The sequence below is a fragment of the Hemicordylus capensis genome, chromosome 4 (genome assembly GCF_027244095.1).
Source record: "Hemicordylus capensis ecotype Gifberg chromosome 4, rHemCap1.1.pri, whole genome shotgun sequence".
NCBI lineage: Eukaryota > Metazoa > Chordata > Lepidosauria > Squamata > Cordylidae > Hemicordylus > Hemicordylus capensis.
The window spans coordinates 60,710,232-60,727,580 of record NC_069660.1 but is presented as its reverse complement, the minus strand read 5'-3'; the positions used below and the strand labels follow the sequence as shown (position 1 = coordinate 60,727,580).

Here is a 17,349-nt window from a genome sequence, read left to right as displayed (position 1 = left end):
AGCTCTCTAAGTGGTTTACAATGATTTAGCATATTGCCCCCAACATTCTGGGTACTCATTTTACCGACCTCGGAAGGATGGAAGGCTGAGTCAACCTTGAGCCCCTGGTCAGGATCAGAGTAGTGTAGACAATGCTGAACTAGGTGGGCCAATGATCTGACTCGGTACCATTTTATTTATTTTAAATATTTCTGTCCCACCCCAGTCACACTGCTGTATATAGGCAGCTTCGTATGTTGGTTATCAAGCTGTCAAGTGGAGTCTACTGTTGGCCATTTAAAGTTGATACAGTGTACCTTTTTATATATGGTGACCTCTGCAAGTGCATATGGAGACATAGAAGTTCTTTGGGGAAATGCATTGTATAATTAGTAACTGTTCCCTGTGTATTTCATACAAAGCAACCTTGGTTCCATTGTCTTCTCCTTTCTTTTTCAGACTGTCAGTATTTGAATAGACCACATCATGCGTGAGTACAAGCTAGTCGTCCTTGGCTCGGGCGGCGTGGGGAAGTCTGCTTTGGTGAGTTGACTCTTCAATTAAAAATGCCTTTCTGACAAGTCTGCCAAAAGACAATCTTGAACTCCTCAGTTGACCATTAATGACATAATTAATAGTCAAGATATTGACATTCCATACAACAAACAATAAAATTCATGGTATATTCCTAGGGGTAAGTGTTGGAGCATTGAAGTAATTTAAGCTTTTTAGTTTAGGAATTCCTCATTTAAGGAGAAAACTATGCAATTCTGCAACCAGGATGCCTGTGCTTCTTTTGCTTAGAATACGTGTTCATAAGGGCCACTTTATTCTCCAGAAAGTGCTCTGGGGAATAAAAGATGTCTTGCTACACAAATGACCCCTCATGTATGTTCAGAATCCCTTCAAAAAATCTAGCAGTAAAGACTGCAGAATTATATAGCATATATATTCAGGTATAGCATTAGAGAACTTAAGAAGAGCCCTGCTGAATCGGGCGTATCTGGCCTGCATCCTAACAATGACCAACCAGATGCCTCTGGGAAGCCCACAAGCCAGAGATGAAGGCATAACCTCTCTTCCGCCACTGCTCCTCTGCAATTGGTATACTGGCATACTGCCTTTGAACTTGTCTTGGAGTTGGCATGTAGACATCAAGACATGGAGTAGAGCTGTTCTCCATAAATTTGTCTAGCCTCCTTTTAAAGCCATTTAAAGCTAGTGATGATCATCACGTCGTGGCAGTAAACTGTATAGGTCACCAATGGCACATCTAAGTTGTTTTCAAAAATCTGTTCTCTGGGCCTGGATATTTGTAAATTTTTAATTCATCAATATGACCTAGAACATAATTCCTTGTCATCTCTTTCACTCACTTCTTCAGACTTTCTCCCCAAGAAGATCAGTTCTGAGCATGGAGCTTTCCCAGACAGCAGGCTTCACCGTGGGTTTTCTGTGAGGCTTTACTGAAAGTTTGAAGTTGCCCCCAAAAACTGATGCAAAAAATGGGTTGTTTTTTTTTTAAACCCTGCATATAAATTGGGCTACACTCTTGCGTGCAGTGAAAAACCCGAATTGTGTGTGAAGTGCTCCCTGGTATCTCTCAGGGACTTTGGGTTAAATGTGGGCGATATGTGAGTGCATCCCCTCCATTCCAGAGGAGATGTGAACTAAAAGCCAGGTGTGAAAAACTTCCTGGATATTGTCCTTGTATTCTCTGCAGTGAAAAAAAGATGCAAATAATTCATTCAGCTTCTGTGCAATCACCGTATCCTCCTTAAATGTCCCTCTCACTCCAATGGTGCAACCACCTCTCACTCCAATGGTGCAACCACTCACTCCCTCTCACTCCGTACCTCTCACTCCAAGGGTGCAACCACTTCTCTGGCAGGTTTCCTGCTCATGATGCATTTAAATAAGTTTTTATAGTCTGTCTTAATGTTTTAGCCATATACAGTACTCCTCAAGGGCTTCATTGCCCCCGCCTCCCCCCGCCATCTTTGCCAGAGTCTGTGTTCCTTTTTGTTCTCATTTGGGCAACACTTCTGGTTTCTGAAGGAAACCGTCTTGCCTTTAGAGCTTCCTCACCTCTGTTCATCAGTCATTCAGGCACCCTCTTGAGTTTGGAGATACCATTTCTACTTTGTGATATACTTGTTGATCAACTTCTGTTGTGGTGGTTTAAAATTACTTCCATCCATTCTAGATACAGTTAATGTTTCAGTTTCGTTTTCAGCTTCTTTTTTTAACCAGTCCCTTCATTTTTGAGAAGCTTTCTCTCTTGAAGTAAATTGTGTATGTGTTGAACTTGCTTGGCAAGCATGTACACTTAGATGACAGACACAAAATCCAAGAAAGGTATAACTGTAGACTGTGAAATAGGTCTAACTGTTTACAACTAGAAATATTTCTTTCTTCTTCTTCTTTACAAGTGACACTGTACAAATCTCTTTACCACATCTTGCTTAAAATTTGGGAGGGTTGTCACAGCTCACTAAAATGAGGCTGGCAACCACTTCTGACACATGAGCCACCATTTTGATAGCTCTGGTTTAGGCCTATTTGCCTCTATTTCTTGTGTTGGCATGTTTTGCAAATGTTTCATTTGCTGTGCTTTATCACACATAGGAAATGTAGTGCTGGGTTTCATCTAAGTATTTAGACACAAACATGTCTTGCTTATAGAGCAAGATAAATGTGTAAAGGCTTTTAATCATATACAATAAAACTATGATCATAATCATGATCATGATGAAGATAAATGGGAAGTTGTTGAGATGGATTGGGACCACTGTTGACGACTTCCTTGATAACTGGCCAGCTTTCCTAGGCCTTTTTGACTTTCAAAATATGCAGAAATAGGTCATGATTTTAAGTGCTGGTCTCTAGGGTTCTGTAGGGATTATTGGTTTCTCTTGGAAGGCATGGTCTGTGCTTTTGTGGTACAGTCACAACCCTACAGCTTGCTAAACGTCTCTGCTTGTAATCTGGCTAACTGCATCTCAGTTGCTGGAGCTAAATTGTTGCTGGAAGTTTAAAAATACCACATTTTAGAGGCTGGCAAACATCAGTAGCTATTTTAAATTAGAAGCTTTAAATTGCTATTCCCTCATGTTTACTTTCCTCCTCCAGACATGCAGCTTAGAATAAAATAAAGTATATGTAGAGGTGGCCTTGAGAAGCTATGAATTACGGGTGGTGTGAGTAGTTGTGGCGTTTTAGGACTGTCGGGTTGCTGTTCTCAGTGATGCCGAAGAGATATCCAGACTAAAAACTGCAATAGCAGGATGCGGAGAGGATTCTTAGCAATTGCCTAAATAATGATTTAAAGCCAAAAAAAAAAAAAAAAAAAGGAATGAAGGCTAGTTTTGTACCCAAGAGAGGGTTCGTTTTTCCAAAAAAGTGTTTGTGTTGTGGTGACAAAGCAAATAAGCTTCTAAACTAGCTTGGCCACTTTATAATGTTTGATTTGGACGTGTTGGGTGGTCCTAGACAACACTGTCCAAAACAATTATGGGAATCATAGTGAGATGAGATGATAAACCAAAAGGTACTCAAAATAACATACTTCACTTCGCACTCTTAAAGCAGTATTGACATTGTAAGCAATAGTAATAGAAAACATTGATACTCTTTCTTTGGCATCCTGTAATAATGTCTTCCTGTAGCTCTCCCTGCAATCTGGATTAATGGAATGAACAGAATATCATTTTGGCTTACTCTGTCCATCTTTCATATTTATATAACGCTTGATATGTTCATCTCCAGGTGGTGTACACAATTTAAAACACAACAAATATAAAACAGAGTAAAACAATTTGCTTGGAACAAAAAGTTTAATCAATCTCATAGGATAAAAATAATTAAACAGTTTAAAATTAATTTCAGTTAAAAGCCTGAGAAAACAGGTGTGTCTTGACGGTCTTCCTAAAAGCAAACACAGAAGAAGATGCTCTTATTTTGACAGAGAGCATATTCCAAAGCCCTGGGGTAGCCACAGAGAAGGCATGGTCCCAAGTCTCCACCAAATGAGCTGGTGGCAACTGTAACCGGACCTCTTCGGCTGGACTTAATAGGTGACAGGGTTCATGATAAAGAAGGCGCTCTCTTAAGTACCCTGGATCCAAGCCATTGTGTGCTTTATAATTAATAACCAGCACTTTGTATTTCGCTCAGAAACATATCAATAGCCAGTGCAATTCTTTTTTTAAAAAATTATGTGTGCTAGTCCCTTCAGGTTGTCACAGAGACCAGTCTGGCTGCCACATTCTGTACCAATTGTAGTTTCTGGACTACATACAGCTGCATGTAGAATGCATTACAGTAGTCAAGTCTGGAGGTTACCAGCATATGCACTACTATTTAAGGTCACTTTTCTCCAGAAATGGGCGTAGCTGGTGTACTGACCAAAGCTAATAAAAAGTGTTCCTGGCCACTGCCTCAACCTGAGAAACCAGAGAGAATTTTAGATCCAGGAACACTCCCAAGCTACGTACCTGATCTTTCAGGTGGAGTGTAACCCCATCCAGAACAAGCAGATCTAAACCATATCTCTGGTCCCACCCCTCCCAGTCAGTAACTCCATCTTATTTGGATTCAACTTCAATTTGTTATCCCTCATCCAACCCATTACTGCTACCAGGCAGGCATTTCCTTATGAGGCTGATAGAAAAATAGACCTGGGTGCCATCAGCATAGTGATAACACCCTGCACCAAACCCTCCTGATGATCTCTCCCAGCGATTTCATGTAGATGTTAAAGAGGATTAGAGAGAGTACGGAGCCTTGTGGAACTCCATACCTTAATTCTCACTTTGCCGAGCAACAGTCTCCAAGTCACACCATCTAGACTCTACCAGAGAGGTAGGAAAGGAACCAATGTAAAACAGTGCACTGAGTCTTCTTCCACTTGCGCTGTAGTCATTTATGTGTCTCGAGCTCAGCCTTCCTCTAATTTTTATTAATTTAGAAAACAGGCCTGTTAGAAAATAGAAAATGGACACCAAAGGATAGTATGTTGCCATAATCTCAAAACATACACAGTAAACCAAATCAATGTCAGAAACCACAGTCTAAAACCCTGTCCATGCTCTTCCCAAACTGAGAGTGCAGTTTCATTTGAAAGCATCTGAGAGAGGTCTGGCTTTTCTAAGTTTAATATAACTGTAATCTCCTCCATAACTGCAGTGTCCCAGAATTTTAGGTGCCAGCTTTTGATATTGGGCATTGCTGGCTGTTCCCAAAGTCTAGCAATGCGTGGTTGAACACCTGCTCAATATTGCACGGGATCATTATTTCAGTCTGTACCATGGATATTCCCTAATAGTATTTCTGGAGAATATCTGGTGATAGATAATCTGGCATAATAAGAGCAGCTCATAAAATCTCTGATCAGTAACCCCTTATGTGAGAGAAAGAGAGCATTCTTTTCTATGATAGTCATTCCAACTGGTATCTTGCCTTGCTCCTGTGACCTCATTTGGCCTCCATGGAATATAATATTATCTGGAGAAAACCTTCTAATAAGCCTGTGGACTAGAGCCCACTTAGATGCATGAAGAGCATTTCCATTGTTGTCCAGTCTGTGTGCACATGTGGAAGCAATCACCGTAAAACAAGCAGTGTACAGAGCAACATGTCAAAGTGTATACCTTTTGTAGACATTTTGTAGAAATGGAGAAATCAAGTCTGTAAGCAGTGGGGCCAAATGGCCATGACATGTAAAAGGTAGCAATATGTCACACTTCTATGAAGATCATCCCATTGAAGTTTTTTGTTTTTTTTTAATCTAACGTTTGTGACTTTGAAGTCAGCAGCAGAGAGTCCTGGAGACTTTAGCCCCTCTCAGTCATTCCCTCCATATATTGGCTAAACAGCTGGATGGGCATAACAAGATGGTGCCTGCTGGCCCCATCCCTGACATTACTGCATTCATTACCCAGAAGGTCTGAAAGTGATTCCTGTAGGCATACCATTTTCTGCATGCCTTTTAAGATCTCTGGCTAAAGGAACCAGTAAAAGAGGTGAAGGCTGATCTATATATGATATTTGTTACTGATTTGCTGTTTCCTTAATTGTGCTACTATTAACATTTTAATCACATCTGGATGTGACATCTAGTTCTCTGACAGGGGCATTCACGGTCCTCTGTTTCTGGGCTATGTAAGTGATTTACCTGGAAGGAAGGTATCAGAAAACAGTGCTGGATAGCTGCCTGTGTATATGTAGTTATTAATTTGCAGAAGATCTAGTTACATATTGCCCCCTTTATGCAGGAAGTTATTCTGAGACTGAATTTAGCAATTGTTTTGAGATAACATCTGAACTTCATTCTGATATTTTTTTTACTGCTTAAAAGGGTTGGTGCATGAAAAATTGGACAAAAATTTCTCTCTCAAAATGTTGTATTTTGTCAGGTATCATTTATTTTAATTTAGATGTTCTGTACACTGTTTCTCTCTTCATGATGATTTATGGCTTTAAACAAGCAAACAAATGAAGACAAACTTCAGAGTGAAACTGCTGACCTAGAACTTCAGCAAATTCAGCTCTACAAAATGTGAATTTAGTTGAGGTTGCAGGTGCCACTGCAAAAAGCCCCTTTTTCATAACAAAAAAGACAAGAACTGGCACTTGTATATTTATTGTTTGTATTTTCCTACTGCATTTATATACTGTCTTTCAGCCTTGACTTTCAAGGTGGTTTAGAATGTAAAAAATCAACAAGAATTACATAAGCTAAAACAAAATTTTCTCAAGCCACAACCAGTCCCTTCAGGAGCTGATAATATGAGCTCCCCAGAGCTCACGTTCTCTTCTTCTTCCTCCATCACAGGGGGGTGCAGATCTTAAGTAGGCCCTGGGGAAATTGGGGAGTAGATACCCCAACAGTTCTCTCAGTCCATTGCCACTTCCTAAAAGAGCTGATGGCATGTGCGCCTCTTCGTCTGTCTTCCCATCAGAGAAATTAGACCGTTTGACTCTTCATGGCATTAGTCTTGTCACACTTCTATCATTGCATTTTATGGTGCTTTTGTCTACTGTTTACGAACTTGTGTCCTCTGCATCCATGTATATCCCGATGTACCTGCCAACAAAGGATGATGTCTTCTCTATTTCATTTAGAAGACAGAATTCATAGATCAGACCTCTGGTGATAAAGGCCGCCTTTGTATTTCACCCACACACACTATGGCCACCTGAGCATATAGAAGAGAGAATGATGAGAGCAGTAGTCCCGCAACATCCTGGGTGCCCAAGTCAGAAACTCCTGGTCTAAAGGGTTGGTCTCCATTTTCTAATAGATAAGTGGAAGTGGCCCACTTACATCAGTATTGTTTAATGTTGATAAACAACCTCCTGCTAAACTTGTGTTATGCCCAGGATTGTGTTCTGCAGCTTGTTAAACAAGTTAATGTAGGTTAATGACCAGGCCTTCTCTGTGGCTGCTCCAGGGCTCTAGAATACACTCCCTCTTTCAATAAGAGCATCTCCTTCTTTGCTTGCTTTTACGAAGAACCTCAAGACCTACCTGTTTTTCCCAGGCCTTTAACTGAAAATTTTAAAATGTTTTTATCTTTTGAGATTGTTTTTCTCTTTTTTGTGAATTTTAACTGTTTTACATTTGCTATGTTTTAACTTTGTACACTACCTAGAGATGTCTATATCAGGCAGGATAGAAATATGATAAATAAATAATAAATAAAACATCCTAAAGTGCTTTAAGACTAAAGATGTGAAATTTGAACATACATGCACATAATTTCATGCCTTAAAAAACAATGAAATTAAAATATCAAAATATAAAATGATCTGAGCCTCTAAGTGTATACACAGATTGATATAAACTCTTATTTGGAGGTGTTGGGAGCCTATATATCCTCCCATCTCCCTTGATTTAACACTTAGCTACAGACTTTAGGCAAGAATCTGATGACTGTTTAACCATTTACAAACGACTCCTTAGTCAGTGAGATTTTACAATATTATCTCAGAATAAAATCTGTGTTTTCTTATTGTTACAGATAAACTTAGATTTCAGGTTTTAATCAGAATTATCTGGTCAGTCATCACACATAACTTTATTTGCAGTTGGGAAGGCCTGTACTATGACATGCAAAAAAGGTTCAGATTTTCCATTGTGTTGATGTGCTGGCAAGTGCCTTGATCTTTCTAGGTGACAGTGTAAGTTGGGCAAGGATAGCAGAATGGATTTTCAACCTCCCTCCCCCCATCTGCAGGAAAATACCCTTGAACATGAACACTAGAAAATTGTTTTCTCTCTTGTTAGGAAATCATTGAAGCATTCAGCACTCTCCAAAATACAATGATGCCTTTCGCAGATAACTGGCCTTTCAAAATCTGAAACCACTTATTAGGAGTGATGGTACTTGTGCGTCTTGTCATCATGAGAAAAAAATCCCAGCTTTGACCCTGAACAAATGGGGTGGTTGTTAGAGGCTGCTTGTGATTTCTAAGAGTGAGCAGTTAGAAAAGCTGTTCATGCGAGTCACTGTAGAAAAGGCTGTTGCTGTATTTATAAGGGAAATGCTTGATATCTATCCACTACATATTTTATTTTAAAAATCAGCACTTTCAAGAATAAACACCACTCCATGGAAAGGGCACAAGATTCCATTTGAGAGCTGCCTTGTTAAGCAAGGGTCTGAAAAGTGGGGTATAAATCTTTTAAGTAAATGAATACTAGCCCACATGATGCGCTAGGTAATGGCAGCATTTCCATTCGTCTGGTGCTGCTGTGCATGTGGAAGCCAGCCCTGGCAGTGTGCACAAGAGTGTGGTGATGAAACTACTTAAAACAGTGTGCCTGCATTTGCTCAGAACTTCAATTTTTCCAGTGTAAGTACCGAAGCACTGCTCGTTTAAGTAATTGTGCTTTTGTGCGGCATTGCCAGAGGTGGCTTCCACCACATGTAGAGCAGCGCCAGGTGATTAGGAACACATGTCATGTGAGTCACTGAGGTCCATTCAGTTGTGAGGCACAGCCCTGGGAAAACTTTGTTAATGGTTTGCTTGCTTGCTTCTCTTTGGCAAGTCTGTAAACTTGTAATAAAATCAAACTAGACATGCACCTAATTGTGTTCTTTTTAAATGACCAGATGTTTAATCCCAGAAGTGATGCCTCTCTTGCTAAAAGCAGGCATCGGTGGGGGCGATTCAGAATGGGATTGCTGTGTGTGAGAAAGAAGGGATTACCCCTTTCTCCCAGTATTATTTTCCTGCTGAAAATTGCCCTCCCAAAGCTGCTATTTGCCTCTGAAGCAGCTGTGTTCCACAATATATTTGCAAGAAAGCAAGTTTTTTAAAATGACCATGAGTTTAAACCAGTTTGCTGACAACCCATGTGTGTTTACATGTTGTGACCCTAGGAGTGTGACCCTAGGAGTTTTGTTCCTTTTTTTCCAAAGTGACGCAAACACGGTTGTGAATTGTGGAGTTGCCCATGACAGCAGGTTTGTGGAACCAAGTGACAAATAGCAGGTCATGGATAGGCAATTAGCCTGCTTTACCATTTCGTTACAAAAGCCCTGTCCAATAATGCATAATTCTTCAGACAACTCAGGGGGTTGGTTTGATGAGACTTCCTTAGTTACACACAGGAGAGACATGAGCCCAATTCAGACATTATGCTTTATGAGTGTACAAATGTCTGTACATGTGTTTGTGTGAATGACTGTACCTGTGTTCATGTTAAAAGTGTACCTGGATACAGGTCCTTCAAAAGCATGGTTCAGATTCAAAGTGTACTGCTGTACCTGTGTTCAACATAACACATGAATGGTTGTACCTGTGTACACTGTTCACTCATATACGAGTGCTGAACATAACATGTGAATGGGCCTATGATCTATTTGGTATCAGAATGATTTTGTGGAAATGGGATTTAAATACTAGAGATGGGGGCTAAGTACTTGATGCAGACTTTTACATTTCTACATGTGTGTATTTTTAAGCTTCTTTAAATATATATATATATATATATATATATATATATATATATATATATATAGTCCCAATTAAGAGACTAGTGGTCAGCAAACAAGACTGAGGGAACTCTGTGCTCCACAAAAGTTTTCCTGATTAGCCTGTTGAATAACTATAGTTGCAGGCATCTGATTAACCCTGTCTGTGTATCTCTCTCCCCCCGCCCCCGCCCCCCATTTTTGTGTGTGTGTGTTCCTTTCCAGACTGTACAGTTTGTTCAGGGAATATTTGTTGAAAAATATGATCCCACAATAGAAGATTCCTACAGAAAGGTAAAGTATGAAGTTATATTTTCTCCACCCAAATGATCCACTTTTCAATTTTCACTTGAGCAAGATTTTGTGGGCATATGTAAGGTGCAACTCCAAAGTTAGGATCACATTCTGGGTGGCCTGTCACTAGTTTTTGCACACAAAATGGCCTGCTCAGTTGTACCAAGCTGTGGCTGAATGTCATATTGTCTCACCTCATAATATCTGAATACATATGTAAATCAATATTTGTTGCACCTCAGAATCTTTAGGTTTCCTATTCATTAGAGAAATACCAATTGCTTTCTGTTTGATTTCCATTAATAGTGTGTGTTTTAAAATCACTGTACATTCAACAGAAAACTCTGGTCCTATTGAAAAATCTATTGCTTAAGATTGTAATTAGAAGCCTAAGTTTCTGGACAATCTCATGAAGCATATTTAGTTTTATAATTTATACTACAGTTTCATGGCACATACATATAAGCAATTTCTAAAATGATGGTGCTTGCAGACTGTTAGATATTCCCTTGAACATAGGACATATCAATATTCCTGTATTAAAAGTTAAATATATGGTTAACAGTCATTGGAGTATGTGCTATGCCATTTCAGTAACTGGTAATCTCTGCACTTTCATTGAATGTGTGCCATTTTTATTGTCCTCCTTTTGGTTCTTATGCAATGCATTAATTTAGCTAAAATTTAGCCCTTCCTGAAGAAATATCTGCTACCACATATTCCTAAAGGTGTCTCTGGCTTTGGAAGTGAGGCAGGTGGCAACCAGGGAGAGAGCCTTGTGAAATTCTCTCCCCAGGGAAGCTTGCCTGGCACCTACATTATTGTCTTTCAAGTGCCAGGCAAAGACTTGTCTGTGCGCCAAGACCTTTTGTAGTATATAAGTTAGTTTATTATTATGGTCCAAGACCAGAAAACAGCAACCACCCAGAGCTTTTATAAACAATGGCTTACATCTGGATTAGCACCATGCTAGTGCAACAGTACTGACACCCAAAGTAATGTTGTGCCATCATATGCCCCCCCCCCACACAGGGCAAAGTTTGCCACTCTCCCATTCCCTCTAAAACCCACCTTGCTTCGAGAAGATATGTCCCTGATGGCCATATGACCACCAGGGATTTATTTTCAGGAGGCATGGGTGGGCTTTAGAGGGAAGGGGTGAGAGATATCAGCCAATGGTCTTGATACTGTTTTTAATCTGCTGTGGTTAATTTTGTTGTGTGTAGTGTTGTTTATTTTAGCGGTTTTTATAGCACACTGTTAGAAAAGTGACCATAAGATTTATTATTATTATTATTATTATTAATAATAATAATAATAATAATAATAATAATAATAATAATATTTTACATTTATATCCTGCTCTTCCTCCAAGGAGCCCAGAGTGGTGTACTACATACTTGAGTTTCTCTTTCACAACAACCCTGTGAAGTAGGTTAGACTGAGAGAGAAGTGACTGGCCCAGAGTCACCCAGCAAGTATCATGGCTGAATGGGGATTTGAACTCGGGTCTCCCTGGTCCTAGTCCAGCACTCTAACCACTACACCATGCTGGCTCTCTCTTAAATTTTTTTAAAATGCATATTCATAAGAAGAATTCTAGCAATTGTTATCCTACGTTATAAATTATTTTTGCATCTTTATGTTAAAGATTTTTATATTTTTATATTTGTCCCTGTAATTCTATTATTTGCTCTAATATTGAACCAGTATTTCTTAGCAAATAAACAAGTGAAAACAAATTCCTTTTTCTTTTGCATTTCCAGTATAGAATATTGAAAAGTAGTATAGTTTTAAAGTGTAGTATATCTCCAGATATTTTCCCAAACATTGTTTATGAATGGCCTAGGTCTTTGCCTACAGCTTATCGTGGTTTTTAATTTACACTGTTTCATAGTGTATTCCAGCAGGATTTAGTAAACCTTTGCTTCTAAATATTTCTTAGCTAAACAGATATATTGCTGTTTCCCAAAAACCAGTAAGTTTTCTAAGCTGGACATGATCTTGAAATTTCTTTACAAAACCTTTTTATCTGCAGGTATTCAAACATACCACTTCTTAATTTCTGTATACATTGTCAGAAGTATGTAATGGATGGTTGCATACTGAAACCCTGTACCTATAGAGATTGTATTTGTTGCATAAATTGGATTTTTCCTAGAACTCGGAGTTGAATTCTAAATCATAAATTACTGGTGACATTGCTATACCTAGCCTATTTTTATATTTATCCCACTTACATAATTTTCCATGATAGAAAAAATTTCCAGTTTGAGCAAAGCAATTTATTTTTCTTATATTTTTTACATATTTAGGTCTTCCCTCCTTCAGGGAGCTCAAGATGACATTCTGTGTTCTTTCTGTCCCCTTCTCCCATTTTAATTCTTGCAGTAGCCCTGCAGAATTGGTTACACTGAGAGAGACTTGTCCACAGTCACTCTGCGAGTTTCATGGCTGATGCAGATTTGGTCCCAGTTTCATGGGACCAAATTTGGTCCCAAGTTTCATGGCTGATGCAGATTTGGCCCCATTGCACTGCCACACTGCCTCTGCCTCCCACACCTCCCTGGGTTGATAGAATGCCAGAATCCTGCTCCATTTACTCATGTCAGTGAGAAGATGCTCACTCATGCCCCAGGATGTTTTAAAAGAGAATAAAATGGAAGTGTGTGGCTAAAGATGTATGAGTTGGATTTTAATAAGTTGAGTTGGGTAATATAAATGAATGGCAAAAAGGCTTTGATTTTGAAAGGTTCTGCAGGAAGCGAGGATAAATTTAAGGTGCCAGGTAGAAACAAAATCCATTTATATTTTCCAAGCGCTTCTCCTTTCTAAAATCAGTGATGATATGATTCTATACATATCATCTACACATACTGCTCAGTTAAGGATTGTCCATCCACACTTGTTTATCTAGTGTGTGTTTGTGCTGAGCAACAAAATGATGTTGATGGAAGCAATGTTATTACCTTGCACAAGTGTGACTTCCTGCTTGCTTTTAGTGAGGGCGACTAATGGACACTAGCAGGCAGTAATCAGGAACAACTGTATCCATACTAGCCAGTGGTGAGTGTGAGCAGAAGAACTCAAGATATTCTTTCTACTGCCTAGCTAGCACCTGCAATCATGTTGACTGCATTTCCTATGAACACTTAGGAAATAGTGAAGAGGCTTGGAATAGTGGATTATGCACCAAAGCTGAGCAGGCCTGATCTAGAATCTCTCCCCCCCCCCCCGCGGAGAGTGAGTGAGTTTAATGCTGCTGGTCTTTACTTTTTGTCTTTCAGCAAGTCGAAGTAGACTGTCAACAATGTATGCTTGAAATCCTCGATACAGCAGGGACAGTAAGTGAGATCTATTTTGTAGAAGCCTGAAAGGCTTTATCTTGAAGCAGATACTGAGGCAGGAGTGCACAGCTTCCGCCTTCCAACTGTTTCTGAACTGCAACAACTCTCATTGCCTGCCAGAGTGGCCAATAGTCAGGGATGATGGGAGTTGTAGTCTAGCATTAAACGGGAGGGCCAGAGTTGAGCAGCCCTGTACGAGGATCCGAAGAAGTTTTATACTTGTAAGATTTGGGGGCAGGGACCTGTCTTTTTCTGCTTCTGTTACTGTGCCTTTTAAGCTAACAATCTTACCTAAACAATGCTAGTAATATCAGTTCTTGTTTCTAATGAAGTAACACTGTTCAGAATAGTTCAATCTGTATTCCTTGTTTGTGTTGTTTTTATTCAGAACGCACTGAAATATTTATCATGTTGGAATTTCAGATCCAAAGGTAGAATTTCAATCAAAGGATCTTTCATCTGAACTTCACCTATATTGTGTCAGAATTCTGAAATGTTCAGATAAAGCTTTTAAAATATTCCAAAGCTGGCTGGCTGTGGAAGTGTGTATGTCCATGCTGCACACTACTTCTGTTAAAACACGTGCAACCACATAATTGCCCCTTAAGGGGACACAGTACCTCCACCTGGCTTATTTATCCCTAGAAGCCTATGTAGGTTCTTGATACTGTCTCAAAGGATTTCCCCACTTTTTTTTTGGAACTGGGGTTACTTCAGATCTCTCAGTAGAAGTAGGTTATCTTTTATGGATGTAGTATGTATCCACTTCTTCCCACAATGTGTGGGATGACTTCACCATTTCTTCATCATATGTTTACAATGGATATGTATGCCAGGGAGTGGGGATAGGCCCCTGCTCCTGATGATGCTCCAGATGATGTTTCCGTTGAGTGCTCACAGTGTGTGTGGAGTATGCAGCTGCCTTTCACAGCAGGAAAAGAAGCAGATGTGCACTTCTGTTAGAAGTTGTGAAACAGCCTCTTTAAAATTAAATTTGCATGCTTTACTGGATTTGTGCAAGAGCATAGAGTGGAAATTTGAAAGTTAGCCATGACATTGTGTCTGTTTAAACCCACACTGTGTGTATACTGAACAGCCAATTATACTAAATAGCCAATTAATTTTTGTTTAATATTTGATTCCAGGAGCAATTTACAGCAATGAGGGATCTCTATATGAAGAATGGTCAGGGGTTTGCACTAGTATATTCTATTACAGCACAGTCCACGTTCAATGACTTACAGGACCTGAGGGAACAGATCTTACGGGTCAAGGACACTGAAGATGTGAGTAAATGGCTTCTTGCTTTTGTCAACCATTGGAATCCTTCTCTAACTAAACAAGCCAGCATCTGTTTTTGCACAGTTGCTAGATGACTGAAGAACACTGTTTTGGAGTGTTTAGTGCAATATAATAAACTTCTCTATTTAGACATTTGAGAGACCTCCTTTCTTTATTCACTTGGACATTACTGGACAGTTAGTCACAGATGCCCAGCATCCCAACTGGGGGTGAACTCTGGAAAAGTTCAACTTCCATAAGAACTGGGATTTTAGCAGCATTCTATAGCTCACACTCTTGACATTCAAACTGGATTTCCCCCCTCAAACATCAGTTCCCACTGAGGTAACTGAACGGGTAGCTAGATTTTTAGAAGACTGAGTAAGCTCATTATACAGACTTCATAATTTGTTTCTAAAAATGAGTTTTGTGGTTTTGTAGTAGAGATGCTTTGGTTACCATTGCAAGAAAATGGTTTTCTGTCCAAATAGTAATCATAGACTTTGTAATAGCAAAATGGGTAAATTCTGAAGTTTGTGATGTGTATTACTAATTCTTAGTAACACACTAACATAATTATTAGTGGGATCAAGATAGTACTATCAAACTTCCTTGTACCACATTTGGTCTTGAATGCTGGACATAAGCAATTGTCTCCCACATGTTCTGGGAGCATGGTGTTCCAGAGACTACACTGAAGAAATTGGGTATGTTTAGCCTGAAGAGAAGACTGAGAGGGACCTGATCATACTCGTCAAATATTGGAAGGACTGTTGCACAGAAGAGGGCAAACATTTGTTCTCTGCTGTACCAGATGGCAGGACTAGAACTAATAAGCTTAAGGTACAGCAGGTTATCTTGGATGAACAATAGAAGAAGCTTCTTATCTGTAATAGCAGTTTGACAGTGGCATCGGTTAGTTGGGGTGGGTGGATGAGTGGGTGGACTCTCCTTTATTGAATGTCTTCAAGCAGAAGCTCAGTAGCCAATTGTGGAGGATGTTCTGGCTCTGGGTTTGCTGCATCAAGAAGGAGGTTGGACTATGTGGTCTAAAAGGCTCCCTCCAACTCGGTGATTCTGCATCCACAGTCTACAGATGATGATAAGATTTGCAGAATGTAGCTCAACGATGCACTGTTGATTGTGGTACAGGGGAAGGAGACATGCTTTATGTGCCTTGCTGAAGACTGTCCTGTTTCATTTGTGAAGACTCTGTGTGTGTGTGTGTGTGTGTGTGTGTGTGTGTGTGTGTGTGCGCGCGTATATGCACACACTCCTGCCCACCCAAGATATACATCCTGTCTGCTTGACTGGATTTGTATTTTGATATTGGAGTGACTTGTACTTTGCCATCTTGCTTAGATGTGCCCTTGTAGCTAGCATAAAGCATTGGTCCCAATCCATATAGCCAACATGTGGCACATCAGGGAATTGAACCCAAAGTATTTTGTTCTCTTGTTCTTACTGCTGCACTGTCCTTTCCCTTGAACTTTCATGTGTAAAAATGTTGGGTGTGCATTTTCATTTGAAGCAACATTAATAGCTATTGCCTTGAATCTTGACCTTGGCAAGCGGTTAAAGTGGGACGTAATTATTCTAAGAGGTTTCATAATAGTACCAGCCATTTGCCTTTTTATAAAGCTTATTTCTATGTCATGTGCAGAATGTGGACTTTGTGATGGGTAGAATCCAGCAGATGATGGCTGGCATCCTGACTAAAGCAGCAGATACGCAGCCAGAGGATACATGCTTATAACAATAGTATCCCTACTTCTGGAGTTCTGAAGTGCAGGTGCGTGTGGGGAGTGGGGCCATTTTCACTTATCTCCCCTTCCACAGAAGGGATGAGGGACATAAGTGTGCATTGCTCAGAGTTTTTTCGAAGGAAGGATTGTGTGGCACAAAACTCCTCCCCCTCAAAATACCCTGTGCTTCAGAAGCAGGGATGCTAACACGATGGGAAATGAATCGTTTGGTTTGTGTACACACAGCTTTAGTCTGGATGTCAGCAAGTATATTTTCCTTACTGCAGAGATTTCCATCAAACTGAGTCTATTATTAAGTGTGTGTGTGTGTGTGTGTGTGTGTGTGTGTGTGTGTGTGTGTGTGTTCTAATCCAGTCTTTTTTGTAACCATGTGGAACTTCTGCCATGAGAGTAATGACTTTATTCTGGAGATGGTGGTGCTGACAAAACCCCAAGTCAGTGAATATTGAAGAAATATTGCCTTGAGAACCAAATTCAGAGAAAATATGGTGCTCAGCGCTATTTTTGTGGCTGTGTTTTGAACGCAGTGTGGCTGTGTGGTGTAGTAACTGAAAGCAAAGGCAGCAATGCATCTTGCACTTGCTTATCAGGAAGCCTTAGTTCCTGTTACTGAGTCTGGCTGTTATTTTCACAGAGGCGTTAGCATACTGCAACGTCTGGGCCTCCAAGTTCATTTTTGAAGGCTCTTGCATGCTGTTT

At 39.9% G+C, this 17,349-nt stretch overlaps 1 protein-coding gene across 3 annotated transcripts in view; it reads left to right on the top strand.

The window, feature by feature from the left end:
* RAP1A (RAP1A, member of RAS oncogene family) overlaps nucleotides 1–17,349 on the top strand; it is a 145,536-nt gene that overhangs the window by 111,629 nt on the left and 16,558 nt on the right. For all 3 annotated transcript variants that reach the window (XM_053250696.1, XM_053250697.1, XM_053250698.1), the window contains exons 3-6: nucleotides 439–522; nucleotides 10,188–10,256; nucleotides 13,544–13,600; nucleotides 14,749–14,889. In XM_053250696.1, the coding sequence (XP_053106671.1) occupies nucleotides 466–522; nucleotides 10,188–10,256; nucleotides 13,544–13,600; nucleotides 14,749–14,889 (324 nt within the window). In that variant the 5' untranslated portion in view covers nucleotides 439–465. The remainder of the gene's footprint in view (nucleotides 1–438; nucleotides 523–10,187; nucleotides 10,257–13,543; nucleotides 13,601–14,748; nucleotides 14,890–17,349) is intronic.